This window comes from Suricata suricatta, chromosome 10 (assembly GCF_006229205.1).
Source record: "Suricata suricatta isolate VVHF042 chromosome 10, meerkat_22Aug2017_6uvM2_HiC, whole genome shotgun sequence".
NCBI lineage: Eukaryota > Metazoa > Chordata > Mammalia > Carnivora > Herpestidae > Suricata > Suricata suricatta.
In genome coordinates, this window is record NC_043709.1 from 69,308,079 (window position 1) to 69,323,040 (window position 14,962).

Genomic DNA, 14,962 nt, shown 5'->3' on the forward strand with positions numbered 1-14,962 from the left:
AGACCTAGAAACCAAGAAGGGGAAGAAGTGATACTGCTAAATCCAGAAAGATGGAGACTGAGAACTGGCCACTGGGTGATATCCAGATGAGCTGTGTTACGGAGGGTGGGGCTCTGAGAGCAGAGGCAGTGAGAGACCATAGGCATGGATGGCTCTTTCAGGGAGAAACAAGACAGTAGCTGGTGAGGAAAGTGAGATCTAAAAAAAATTTTTGTTAAAGAGGGGAAATATGTATGGTGGTATATTAATGAGGATTAACTAGTGGAGTAATTATTCAATTTAGCTCTAGTAAGAGACCAGTCTTTTTAAAAATTCCTGATAACCTAAATTGATACTTGTACAAAATGATGAAAATGATTAGAAAAAAGACATTCAAAATGAAAAAAGAAACATTCAAAATGTAAGCTGATTCTATGGAAGACAGTGTGGCAGTTCTTCAAATGAAAAATAGAATGGTCTGATCCAACAATACCACACTGGGTGTATATGCCAAAAAACTGAAACGTCTTGAGAGCTTTGCACACTCCTGTGCCTATCAGCATTTATTCTGCATAGCTAAGAGGTGGAAGTGTAACACAAGCGGCCCTCAACAGATGACTGAATAAACTAAATAATATATACACATGCACTGGCATATTATTCAGCCTCAAAATGAAGGAAGTTCTGACACATACTACAACATGGATGAACTTTGAGGACACTATGCTAATCGAAATAAACTAGTCACAGAAAGACAAATGATGCATGATTTTATATGAGATACAGAGAGCAGTCAAATGCATAGAAACAGAAAGTAGAATGGTGGTTGCCAAGGGCTGGGTGGGGAGTTAGTTCTGTGGATGGATGGTGGTGATGGCTGCACAACAACATGAATGCATTTTAATGCTACTGAATGATACACTTAAGAATGGTTAAAATGGTAATTTTATGTTGCATTTTTAAACATTTATTTTTGAGAAAATGCAAGCATGAGTGGGGAAGAGGGAGACAGACGAAGGGGGAATGTCAAGCAGGCTCCATGCTGTCAGCACCGAGCCCCATGTGGGGCTCGATCTTACCAACCAGCCATGAGTGAGATTATGACCTGAGCTGAAATCGGGAGTCATTTGCTTAACTGACTGAGCCACCCAGGTGCCCCAGTATAAGCCAATCTTTAACTTTGATAAACAGGACATTACTGTCAAAATATAAACATTTCCAAATACTTAAATCTCTGTACTTCTTGCAGTGACTAGTTGACTGGCATCAGTGCCTGGACCATTTTTTGGTTAGCTTTTTTTTTTTTTAAATATTTATTTTTGAGAGAGTATGAGCAGGAGAGGGGCAGAGAAAGGGGGACAGAAACATGCTCTGGGTTGACAGCCACAGTCCCGATGCAGGGCTCGAACTCACAAACCATGAGATTATGATCTGACCTTAAGTGGGTTGCTCAACTGACTGAGCCACCTAGGTGCCCTTGGTTAGTTTTTATGTATTGGAGACTGGAACGACCATGCTGTAGGAGAGATAGGAGAATTGTTGCAGTGATGTTTGGAGCAATGAGACTGGTTGAAATTAAGTGCACAGATAGAGGGATTGACTTTGGCTAGGATTGTGGATTTTTCATGTACTCTAACACGTGAGCAGGGTGAGTACTGAGCACAGGTCCCCTCAGGTGGATAAAAGAAGTAGTAGGAGATGGTGAGCAGATTCTTCCGTACATTTCCATTTTCTTGATGAAAGTAAGAAAGTGATTATTGAGGCTTTGGATGAGATGAAGTAAACCACTAAAAGAGTGGGAGAATGATCCACATCTTTGCATTACAAAACAGAAGCTTAGATATATATTGTATTAATAGTCCCTTCTTTTAAATTTTCATTTTACTGTAATTTCCCCATACAACAGGTATTCCCTTCCCCAGTGAGACTCAAAATTTTAAAGGCAAGGGAAATTTCCTTCTTCCTTTCTGCATTCTACAGGTCTAATAGTTACTTAGCAGACATTCAGAATATATTGGAATGTCAAATATAATCACATTTCTGAATTGATATTTTTAAATTGTACGCATTTTCTGTACTGACATTTATGGTACTCAAATTGCTGTGATACTGTAATTGGTTATGCACAAATCATTTTGTGTATTTTTGTTTGTTTAAGCATTGCCACCACGGGCTATGTGTAAACAAAGAAATGGAAACACGTCCTGTAGATGGTGAATGGGGACCATGGGGACCTTACAGCTCTTGTTCAAGAACGTGTGGAGGTGGAATCAAAAGCACAAGCAGGCTCTGTAACCGCCCCAAGTATGTCTTTTTTATGTCACTATAAATTAAGGTTATCTCAAGGCACCAGTTTCTTTCACTTCTAAACTGGAGGTCATCTGTAAATTTCTGAGATTTAGAAAACTTCTGGAGTACTTTAAGCCATATTACCTTATATCTTGGTAGACTCAAACCTTTAAAAAGTTCTAACTAGCTTAATCTTTAGAATATGAATGTAAGACCTTTTTTTCTGATTTAAATTAAATTTGAGAAATAGTTATAATGGCATTTTTACACTTAATGTGTTTTCATTAAAATCCTAGCTCCTTTAAACTGTGTCTTTGCTCTTCTGAATAAAATCTTTATCTTCATTACCAGTTTTAACTGTTTTGTGTAATTTGACATGTCATGTTTTCTTTCTCTGCTTCTCATAGATGCATCAGTGTCATTAGCTCAAATAAGTACTGAAGCGTATGTTACCCCTCCTCACAATCTTTAAAAGAACATAGAGATTCCATAAAGATTTTAAGTACTGTGTCTGTTGTTATGATAGATAAATTGGTAAGCAATAAAGAATTTTTAATGCAGAGATGACATACTGTGAAATGACTTAGATCATTTGAATTTTAGAATAGCTAAATTCTGGTGGAAGTTTTTACATTTAAAAAATGCTGACAAAAAGAATATTTTCCAGCGTAAGTTGAAGTAGAGATGGATAGATAGAGATAGCATGAAACTCTTGGGAGTGATAAGTAGTATATACAAAACAATTGTGCCTATATATTTCTTTAACATGGTATAATCTTGATTATCTTTGGTTCACTGTGTTAGTTTTTTCCCTCCAAATGAACAAACTGTATCCTGACATTTTAAAACAAATTCACATCAATTCGTTCCTTGTGAGTTAAGTCATGAATAAGCTATTGTTACTGCCCTCCAGGCGACAGTGTCCATCCCAAGATGAATATTTTACAGTTTATTAGCCATATAATTGCTTAAAAACCATGTAAGATACTTCTGTTAAACAGGAAGTGTTAGTGGGACATAGTTTTCCAGATCCTGGAACAGAGTGGAACAGTGTGAGAAGTAAATGGCAGAAAGAATATTTTACTGATGTGCTTTAAAATGTAATGAATTTGACTAGGCCAAGAAACGGAGGAAAGTACTGTGTGGGCCGCAGGACGAAATTTCGATCATGTAACACTGATTCATGTCCAAAAGGCAAGCAAGACTTTCGAGAGAAGCAGTGCTCTGATTTTGATGGTAAACATTTCAACATCAATGGTCTTTCCCCTAATGTGAGGTGGCTTCCAAAATACAGTGGGAGTAAGTAGTTAGAATATTTTTTTGATGTAAAAATTTCTTGAGACCTAGGAACACACAGCTGTATTATTGTACACCAAAAATTTGACTTTTTATTACAGTTGCCATAAAAGATCGCTGTAAACTCTATTGTCGGGTTGCTGGAACCACTAGCTTCTACCAGTTGAAGGATAGGGTTGCTGATGGAACTCCTTGTGGAACTGAAACTAATGACATCTGTGTTCAAGGCCTGTGTCGGGTAGGTAACATATTTAAAATGACTTTGAGAGTGTTTTTCTGTAACCAAATACTCTGTTGCCTCAGAGTACAGTTCTGGAATGCTTGTGAATTCCAGTGCATCCCCCTTTAGTGACATCACCCTATCTTTAGGAGTGTGGTCAGGAGACTGTTACTAGGCAATTCTGTCATCCAGAGTAGCTCACAAAACACTAAGTTCTGGTTTTGTTTTGCCTGTGGTATGCAAAATCGAGATGAGGCATGGGATTGGCTTCTTCAAAAGATAGAAAATATTAGGACACAGGGTTGTGAAGTCCTTCTTGCTACTTCAGATGAGACCCTCTCTGGCGACCCCTCCCCCATTGGTTGGTGACGATATTCTCCCCTCCCTCTTTTCATCCTTGGCCTCCACTTCCCAGGTGCACCCAACAGGCATTTACTGAGAGCACCTATTAAATACTGGAGACTAGTCACTACTCCAAGGTAGTCCCAGATTAGTAGGAGAGAGACACGTAAATAATTCAAATGCAGGGCTGTGGGATCGTGTGCGGGGTGGCATAGGGATCTTGAACCGATGTTGTGTGGGAAAGGGTGTAAATGATTCAGAGAACCCTCATGATGTGTGTGAGGCTTGAGCTAATTGAGAATGAGGAGGTTTTAGAAAGGTGAGGAAGTAAGAGACCAGATTTGGGCAGAAGGACTGGCTGTTACAAGCACTTTTCGTCTGAGGTCCTGGAGGTCCCTGGAAAGGATTTGGAGTTGAGTAAGAGATGTGATTTGATCTGCATGTTAGAATCTTCATAACATACTGGTTTAGGAGAGGATTGGAGATAGGTCGGCTGCTTAGGATTCTGGATAAAAAGCAGATGAGACCCTGAATTACAGCACATACATTACAGATGGTGATCTTAAAAAAGGGTGTTTGAGAAGTAGGATAATGAATTTGGCCTAAAGAATACAAATATCGTGTTTTGAATTCATTCCTTGGATTAAGATGGAACTTGAGAGCACCAATTTTTTTTCTTAACCAAACATGTATTACCAGTTTACTTGGATGATAAAATGCTTTGCACCCAAAGGTCTTAATGAGATGTTCACATAAAAGGAAATAATAACTTAAGAGTCTAGAAAAGGGGTACTCAGTGGCCAGAGAAATTTAAGTTTTATTTAAATTATCAGGAAGTTCTATACTATGGAAAAACAATGATTAGCTGAACAGATGCTGATTACTTTCAGAAAATATCTGGTCAAAATTTGGGAAATAATTTGCCTTGTGTATAAAAATTTGAGTAAACTTAATTTTTTCTGATCATTAAATTTTAGGAGGAGTATTCTAAAGAACAAAGTTGTTGCAGTGTCTGCATAGAGAACTGCATTTTTTCTCCTGAACCCCTGGATCAAACCATTCACTCTCACCTTTACCAAATTACTCCTTTTTTACACAAACACCACTTATATGCTGTTATTAATTCTGGAGAAGTTTCCAAATGGACTGTTTATTCCCAGAGTTCTAAGATTGAGTTAAAAAAAAAAAAAACGAAAGACATCTTTTTGAAGTTATTTTAAATGTGTTCCTTAAATCAGACTTTTTTGGTCTCTTTGCATTAATTTCTTTAAAGAATGGCTTAAATAGATAGTGGACATAAGAATTATTATCCATGTTTGTTACAACACAGATTCCTAAGTTTTTACCTCCAAGGATTTTTAATTCAGAAAATCTGGAATCTGCCTTTATAAATGCCATCCTGTGTGATTTGGATGCGGGAGGTATGTGGATGACTCTTTGAACTTTTTTTTTTTCCCCAACCATGTGAAAAGGTGTGTGAAAATATTGAGGTACAACAAAACCAGTAGATGCTCTGAAAAATCCCATTGTATCAAATCGCCTGTTAATTGAAAGAGTACTTGTGAAATTTGTAAAGCACCATGCTTATAATGAGTCATTTTTATAATCCTGGTTGTAATGGTTATTTTGAAGCAAGCTGGCTGTGATCACGTGTTAAACTCCAAGGCCAGGAGAGACAAATGTGGAGTGTGCGGCGGGGATAACTCTTCATGCCGGGCGATGGCAGGTGTCTTCAACAGTGCTCATTATGGTGAGCTGTGTGTTTTTCTAATTTTCCCTCTTATTTGATATAATGAGTATAATCTGAGACTCTTCTAGGAAAACCTTTTCCTTTTTATGGTAGCAAATGTAGTCCTGTAGAACTTTCTTTGCAGAATTAAAAATATTGTTTTCCAGTTTTATTATCAGCCTTAAATTGTGTTCAAACAGTTAAGTTAGTATGAATTGCTTCAATTAAAGCAGTCTAATTTAAAACCAACAATTTATGTTTTAATCTGTATGAAAGGTAGAGTACATTTTATACTCTGGTGATGCTTATGAATCTCAATTACTAGATTTGACATTATTTTTGTAGTTAAGCTTCATTATTTTATGGGAGCCATACACATTTGATCCAGTTAAAAGCGGCATATTTATTAGTTAGGTCTGTATCCACTGAAAAGCAATTTTTCTTCTGTATAAAACCATATGTACCACATTAGGATCAAATATATAACCTTGAAAAAAATTGTACTATGAATTAATCAGTTTGCAAATGGAAAAAGATAATTAAATTCATTTGTACAGTTGGAGTAGCATTTGTGACCTTTCTGCCCCCTGGTGGTAGCCTTTGTCTTTCACATTTGCAATAGCTGGGAATTGATTTCTTGAAAACCGTAACTGCAAAGACCTGAATAGTGGAGGTAGTGGGAACAGTTTATAGTGAAAAAATTAATTAAAAATGACTCTTGTAGATTGTTGACTTAGAACCAATATGCATGTAGTGTATGTAGAATCAACGGACCATTTATCGTTTTATATTTAAAAGGTGATGCCTTAAAGGGATATAAATGTGCTCTAAAAACATGCAGGGTAATCTATCAGGGCTACAAATTTAGTCTATTTATTTTTCTTTTTCATTCATTTTGAGAGAGGGCGTATGCAAGCACATGTGAGGGAGGGGTAGAAAGAGGGAGGAGAGACTCCCAAGCAGGCTTTGCGCTGCCAGCGGGAGCCTGATGCTGGGCTCGGACTGCTGAACCATGAAACCACGACCTGAGCCCAAACCAAGGGTCAGACACTAAACCAACTGAGCCACTCAGATGCCCCAAATTTAATCCCTTAAGACTTCTTAATTTTGTTCCATATTTATCAAAGTTAGTATGTGAAAAATCATAACTTTTTTCCACGTATTAAATATAAAGAAAAACTAATAAGGAAAAGGAACTACTTAGTATAATCACTAGAGCAAAATTAATTGCTCATTTAAAACCCAAGAGTATTTGGAAAACTATGTAATAGGAGTGTTTCTAGTTAGGGAAAACATTTTTAATATATAGTATTTCCTTATCTTTTGAGCAGTGCCAGTATTGCTAAATTTGGTGTCCTAAAATAGAAATATTGTCATTTCCTTCAAATAAACATCTTAATTTTGCCACAATAACGTATTAGTAGACTTTTAAAAATAATGTAACATGTTGGAGGTATCTATAGGAATTCCTGCTTACTCTAGAAATTAAAAGCTTAGAAACTGTTACTAACTTTATTTTGCTATTCACTGAATCTCTGTATAAACATAGAGCAATGATAAACTATTTTGATATCTTCGAGATATGTGAATAGCATTTGAAATCCTGATTTTTTTCCCATTAGGAAATATAAAATCCAAAAGTCTTAGTCAGATTTAAAAATGAAAGTGTTCTGAATATTTCAGGAACTAGAATCCTAACCCCATTCTCATTCTATGTTCAGAATTTTAGAAGAAAAATTAGGAAGTGTACTCTAAGATTCCGAATTCCGGATATTTCTACATAACAACCTTAGTCCTTAGTAATTTGTGTAAGGCATTGATTCGAAAAGAATAAACACTGTATCATTTTTCAAAGATAAAATGAAATTCTGACTATGCTGTTCAGTTTTTTCAATCATTCAGTAATAGCCTCTGGGCCGTCAGCTTGTGAAAGTTAACATGTATAAAATTATATTGCAGGTTATAATGTTGTTGTCAACATTCCCAGAGGAGCAACAAACATTGATATTCTTCAGCACAGTTATTCTGGAAAACCAGAAGATGACAATTACCTTGGTAAACATTTCTAGTAAACAGCAGCCAGTATGTGATTTGTGTGCAATTTCATGGAGGTCTGCGGTTGATGTGAATTCTTGGAAGGCAAGAAGAGCCCCTTGAACACACAGGCATTTCAGTTCATACTCCACTTAAGTCCTCTGACTCCCTGTATATGTTTCCCTCGTGAGTTATATGCTGGATCCTATTTTATTTTTTAGATAAAACACACACAAGTGGAGGTGAGAGGCCAAGGGAAAGAGACCATTGTAAGCAGGCTCCGTGCTCAGCACAGAACCCAAAGTGGGGCTCCATCCCACAACATTAGGATTGTGACCTGAGCTGAAATCAAGAGTCAAATGCTCAACTTGACTGAGCCACCCAAACACCCCCTAGCTCTTATTTTTTAAAAAACTGAACAAAATTCTGAAAAACTTGTTTTATCCCCATATGGGTGTTTTAGATAAGCAAAGGTTATATTCAGTTTAAGTGGCAAGTATATTTAGAATATAAAATTCTTTATCTAAAATTATAGACTTCTTTGGGGTTAAATGTTCTTCAAAGAGTTTTATTAAATGTTTTAACCATGTATCAAAAGTACTTAGAGACTTAAACTGATGTTAAAGCAAGACAATTAATTTGACTTTCAAATGTTAATAAATATAGTCAGACTATGTTGTCCTTTAGCTACTTCCAGGGTACAAACTTTATGTTGTTTACTTTTAGAAATTAGCTTTTAGTTTTAAAAGAATTTCACTTAGGCCTGAAGATGAAAAGAATGCTTTATAAAACCCTTTCCTTCTGTCTGGGAGATACCTTAATATTGACTGATCCCCCATTCACCATGCTCGATAGAGCTGGAATAGAGCTAATACTGAAAGTCTCTGCTTCACATCAGTGTGAAATATTGGCCCAAGTTATCACTGCTTCCAAGTTGGGAATGTGAATCTATAATGAAGAGCTTATTGTGGAACTTAAATTCGCATTATAAAGTCAAATGCAAAGGGAAAAGTGCTTTGTGGATGCACAGTTTCCTTTTGAGCTGATGAGAAAGTTCTACAATAGAGCTGGTAGTTGTAGGACATTGTGAATATAATGCCATTGACTTGTTGACTTTAAAATGGTTAATTTTATGTTCTGTCAATTTCCACTTTAAAAATGGAAAAAAATTTTTTTTCAAAGAAACTCAGATCTAAATGTTTTGATACATTTTCCTTTTACATTTTGTTGCAATTCTTTTCCTTTTGCCAAAAATATTACCTAGGTGCATGTAAGTAGACCTATTTGCAACCATTTGTATATATTTAATATGCTGCTCTTAGGTTCCAAATGTAGATATTTGTATCTTTTTAGGAATGGACAACAGGTTCTGTGCAAGTTTAAAAATTAGAAATGTTTACCAATAAGGTATCCATCTACTTTATAAGAGGTATTAATGGAACTATCAAAATCTAACTGGAGCAAATACATGGAGTTATTAGGGATTTGCAAACATTTATATTTATGAAATCAGCTTTGGTAACCAAAAGAAGTGAAATGTATATATTTTTTCTCAGTAAATTTTATTTCCCTTAATTATAATGTGACTGAAAGTTCTGCACATAGACCTATCACTCGTGATAAAGTACATATTCTTTAGAGGAATTTTCATTTTAGAGAATAAATCTAGAACTTTACTGGTTTTTCACTGGATTCAGGGTAATATGAAAAGACAATCTTTATAGTCCATATTATAGACTATAGTTCAAATTTATTTGTCCAAATTTATTTGGCAATGATTCCTTTAAGGTTGCTTTTTCCAGAGGTGCTGTATTCATTAAGGAGTTTAGCTCTTGGTAGCTCGTGTGCTTTGGGTGGGGTTCCCTGTAGGGCCAAACAAATGTTTTCCAGAAAGCTTCTTGTTCCCCTGAAAAGTGTATAAGTAAAGGAAGCAAAATAGTACTTGATTATAGGGAGTTTTTATTAGCATAACACTTCAAATATTAGATATCCTCTTGAAAATTAAACACACAGTGCTTTACAGTTTACACATTTCTACAGACATTTTCTATATTTGATCCTGATTCAAAAGGCTATGAAGTAGGGATTACTATTCCTGGTACAGTTAGGAAACTAAGCCACTGGTTTGTCCAAGATCACACGGAACAACTTGAATATAAACTCGTTGTTCTCAGGCCAAATTTGGTTCATCTTACTACCGTACTACTGTGGACACCATGCCATTTTATGTTTTAAAAGTAACTAATTGTGAGTAATATTATACTATTTTATGTATATGCAAATATATAGTATATACATATACACATATACATATTTGATAGGCTTATGTTAGCACAGCAGTGGGAATGAGGACCCAGGGCATGACCAGAGGGGGAGATTGGAGTATTCTGGAAAGCAGCCATGTACCTGTGTGTCAGTAGCAATAGTGCCTCTCCATGAAAAAGCTCCAGACATTTATATAGAGAATAGTATGGCCGTTGTATGGCCTTTTAGAATATAGACCCCTAGAATTGTACAGCTTTGCACATTTTGTCCAAGAGAAGTATAAACGAAGTCTTAACAGCAGTTTGGGTGCTCCTTCTTGCCTCACCATTCATGGCCAGAACTGATTGAGCTGATGTGTCTTCTGGGTCTATGATTTTGGTTTTCCTGCTTTCTCTATGTCCCTCCTAACACTGCAGGCCTTGTGAAAGATGGCCTTTTCAGAAAAGTATAGGGGGAATTTAAAATCCTTAACTGATACACTATAGTTTTCCCCTAAGTGTGGATTAGATAACACATTATAGTAAAATAAAATTTGTTTCCTTGAAATTAATTTTACATTGATTTCAGAAAAGGATTTGAATTTTAGAGTTTATATATTTGTACTATTGACTGTACTATTTTTCTGTTTCATGGATGCTATTCTTTTGCAGCATTATCTGACACTCGGGGGAATTTTCTTTTAAACGGGAATTTTGTTGTAAGTATGTCAAAAAAAGAAATCAACATACAAGGAGCTATTTTTGAATACAGTGGTTCAAACAGCTCAACTGAAAGAATTAATAGTACTGATCGGCTAGAGGAAGAAGTTGTTCTGCAGGTAAATTCTCGGGTTCTTCATAAGACATAGTTTTAATCCTGTTAGTAAGCTAATGGTTAAGGGCTTTGCATTTATTAAATATAATAATGGTGTCTTTCAAGAATATCTTCTTGATGAGTTAATTGTATGCTCTTGTGTATTTTTATTGAGGTTTTGTGTGTGGGTAATTTATACAACCCTGATGTACGATATTCCTTCAATATCCCTATGGAAGACAAGAGCGACCTATTCACATGGGATCCGTATGGACCATGGCAAGACTGTACCAAGATGTGTCAAGGTACCCTGGATTAAGGAGACAGAAGTTCGTGTTTGCTGCTGCCACTTGGGGTACTTTGGGGGCTGTCTGCCTATGGAACTCCCCAACTGTCTACACACACACACGCACTCACACACACCATCACAAAGACACACAAAGGTTTCTTACCTTTTGTCTCCATCTTTTTCTCTCCACTCATTCTTACACTTACCAGCCTTCTTTATCTTTTCAGACGTTTACTGCATTTTTTTATTCATTCTCTGTCACAAGAAATTTTTCTAACTTGTACGTTAATCCCCCCCCCCGCCCCCTTATTGGTGGAAGATACATTCCAAAAGACCCGCACTGGATGCTTGAAACTGTGGAGGGTATTTGATCTCATGTGTGCTATGTTTTTTTCCTATACGTACATACCTACAAATAAAGGTTAATCTATAAATTAGGCACAGTAAGAGATTAACAATAACTGATAATAAAATTGAACAATTATATACATTTGACCCTTGAACAACACAGGAATTAGGAGTACCAACACCCATGCAGTTAAAATTTCATATATAACTCTTCTCCAAATTTAACTGTTCACTGGAAGCTTTCTTGCTAACAAGCAGGCAGTTGATTAACATGTATTTTGTATGTTACATGTATTATATACTATAGTTTTACAGTAAAGTAAGCTGAACGAAAGAAAATGTTAAAATCCTAAGAGAAAATACATTTATGATACTGTAGTGTATTTATATAAAAAAATACGTAAGTGGACCCATACAGTTCAAACTTGTGTTGATCAAGGGTCACCTGTACTTAATAAAAGGTTTGTGAATGTGGTCTCAAAATTGATTATACTGGAATCTGCTTCTTGTGATGCTGTGAGGTGATAAAAGGCCTCTGTGACGAGATGAAGGCTGTAGGCTTAGTGACAGCGTTAGGCTACACTGACCTTTGGATGGTATGTTAGAAGGTGGATTATCTTCTGGACCATGGTTGACTACAGGTGACTGAAAGCACAGAGAGCAAAACCACAGATGAGGGGTAGTATTGTATACGGTTTCCCTCTCTCCTCCATTCCCCTCCCAATGACCTATCTTCTCCTTCATTGTTGGGGGTCCGACCTTCTTCCATTCCTCCGTCTGCATGACCACAGGGAAATACATTTGTGTACTGATGGCATGAATCACTGAAAGATGCATAGTCTGATATGGAAAAGCGATGACATTTACAGTAAGGAAAGAAAACAGGCTGGAGTCTTTGGGAAATCTGTACTTGTGGATACTTAATTGTGTAATACTTTTCACATCAGTAAGTTTGAGGGACTACTTTGTTTCAAAGACAGACCCCAGTCCTGCATTCAAGTTTTACATTCTAATGGATGAACCCAGCATGAGTAGACTGTCTTGGCTTACAGAAGTGAATGCAGTGTGACAGGTGTGCACGGAGAGCCACAGGAAAGGTGGAGCAGCTTGTGAGGAGATTCACCCTGAAGGTGCAGGGAAGTTTGATGCAGTGGAAAGTAGTTCTCATGTGGCCTAGAGAAAAGGCTTGTAAATTTAGAGGAGCAGTGGTTCAGAGGAGAGGGTGGAACCCTCATATGGAAATGAGCTGAAATAAGGTGGATGGCCAGAGGCAGTGACCATAGAAGTGATGGGAATGTGAGGGCCAGACTAACTGACCTCAAGGTGCAGAGGAAGTGGTGGTGTCACCTTCAGAAAACAGATTTGGTCCTGTGATGTTGGGATGGTGGTGCTCAGAATGCTTGCATGGGAGATGTTTTTGTTGAGACAGCGTCTCTGGAGGGAGGCTGCTGTAGATGGTGCAAGACTAACTGGAGTAAACACTGGAAGGAGGAACAATAGTCACACAAGAGGAGGAGAAACTGATTTTGACAGGAGGACCGTACATGTGCCTTACAGAAGGGAATGGAGATTTGGGGAGCAGGGAATGGCATTGCAGCACTCACTAGGCATGCTGGTCTATGGTGGTGGATATAGGGAGCTAGGAACAAATACAAATATCAGGTGCGTGAAGGAACATTCTAAAATGGCGGGGGGTAGGGTGGGGCAGGGCGGGGACACACCAAGTAAAGAACAGTGAGCTCCAAATGGAAGATTGGACAAGACCTGATGAAATGGTTTGGGAATCTGACCCAGACAGAGGTCTCTTAAACAATTTTGTGCTAGAGGGGGAAAGCTATTAGTTTATTTGCCACATAGTATACTATGATTATATTCCTTCCCTCTTTGTGTATAACTTTTTAGTTTGTCTAAAATGAAATTCCTTCAGTTTTTTCTGTGTACTGAAGGTCCTCAGTTCCCAAACTTTGGGAGAGCTATAAATCTTCATATTTTCAAATGCATTACTTAATCTGTCGGTTTCAGTATTCCTGTACTTTTTCATCCATCTGTTATTGTGGCCCTCTTTTCTCTTGCTCTAATTTAGTTGTGTTGCTTTTAGTCCTGTTACATGACTGTCATCTTGAACCTCCGATTCATTATTTTTCTGGGGATTTTCTTTAACTTTGTGTTAGATTTCCAGTTTTCTAAAGCCCATGAATCCTTCTTTTTTTTACTTCCCCTGGTGGAATATATCCCTCAGGATAATCCTGAAAAAGAGACATAGCTGTTTTAGGGGTGGGGGGTTGTTTTTGTTTTTGTTTGGTTTTGTTTTTTGGCGTTTTTTTTTTTTTTGAGACCTTTCATATCTGAAAATAACATTCTACTTTCACATTTGATCAATAGTTTTGAATAAATTCTAAGATTATTGTCCTTCAGAATTTTCAAAGCCTTGTTTTCTGATTTCCTGTGTATCTATGTGACACTTTCCATTGTGGAAGTTTTGTGGCTCCTGTCTAATTCTAGTGGTATGAAATTTGCCTTGATGTTGGTGTTTCTTTCATCTATTTTCCTAAGTTGTTAGGATGCCATTCACATTTGGAAGTGGATTCTTTGACTTCAGAAATTTTACTGCATGATTTCTCTGAGAATTTCCTCACATTAAATTTTCTCTTCCATCTTTCTTAAATATATATATTTTGGACATTCAACCTCCTGGACTGATCAATTTGTTAACTTCTGAATTTACATTGTTAATGCTTTTGCTCATAAGCTCTTGCTTTTGTTTCATAAATGTGTAATATCTGTGTCAGTGACCATATTAATCATAGTCTTTAAATTTTCTGCTCTCTGACATACCTGTTTCATTTTAGTCTGTTTTTATTTTGGTCTCTTTTGTGTCAGTGGATTTCCTGAAATGTCTACTGATCATTTGCTGTTTGTTCATATTTAAGACTAAAATATTGATTGAAAGTTCTGTATTGGTCAGACAAGTCAAGTAAGACCTCATTATAACTTGGATCACAAAATGGCCCTTTCATGTGTCCTTGGGGGAGAAGCCCCAAAGTCATTGTCAGTTTATCTTTTTGGGGGCTAAAGAGCCTCTCAAGAGAGGAATCTTTTTATCTTCAAATGGTCAACAGGGAGATTGGGGAACCATAAAAGTTGGCTTGGTGCTGGAGGGAAATGGGAAGAAAGATGCCGCAGGGCAGCTCTAGCAGGTCTAGGGCTCCCTGAAGGATGGACAGTATCGGCCAAAGGGGGAGGAAATGAGAGAGCCCCAAGTTTCTTTCTGATCACCAGGCAGGCATCTCTAAACTGACTGGAGAGCTAGCTTTATTTATGGGAAAAAAAGTATGGGGCCAGCACAGAGTGGCATTTGCCTTAGACAATGATTTCTGAT

The 14,962-nt window shown here is 37.0% G+C and overlaps 1 protein-coding gene across 1 annotated transcript in view; it reads left to right on the plus strand.

Moving 5' to 3' along the window:
* Window positions 1-14,962, plus strand: part of ADAMTS20 (ADAM metallopeptidase with thrombospondin type 1 motif 20) — a 169,938-nt gene that overhangs the window by 73,121 nt on the left and 81,855 nt on the right. Inside the window, exons 12-18 of the mRNA XM_029954152.1 lie at window positions 2,138-2,283; window positions 3,386-3,567; window positions 3,666-3,806; window positions 5,763-5,876; window positions 7,815-7,910; window positions 10,805-10,971; window positions 11,122-11,251. Of these exons, the coding sequence (XP_029810012.1) occupies window positions 2,138-2,283; window positions 3,386-3,567; window positions 3,666-3,806; window positions 5,763-5,876; window positions 7,815-7,910; window positions 10,805-10,971; window positions 11,122-11,251 (976 nt within the window). The remainder of the gene's footprint in view (window positions 1-2,137; window positions 2,284-3,385; window positions 3,568-3,665; window positions 3,807-5,762; window positions 5,877-7,814; window positions 7,911-10,804; window positions 10,972-11,121; window positions 11,252-14,962) is intronic.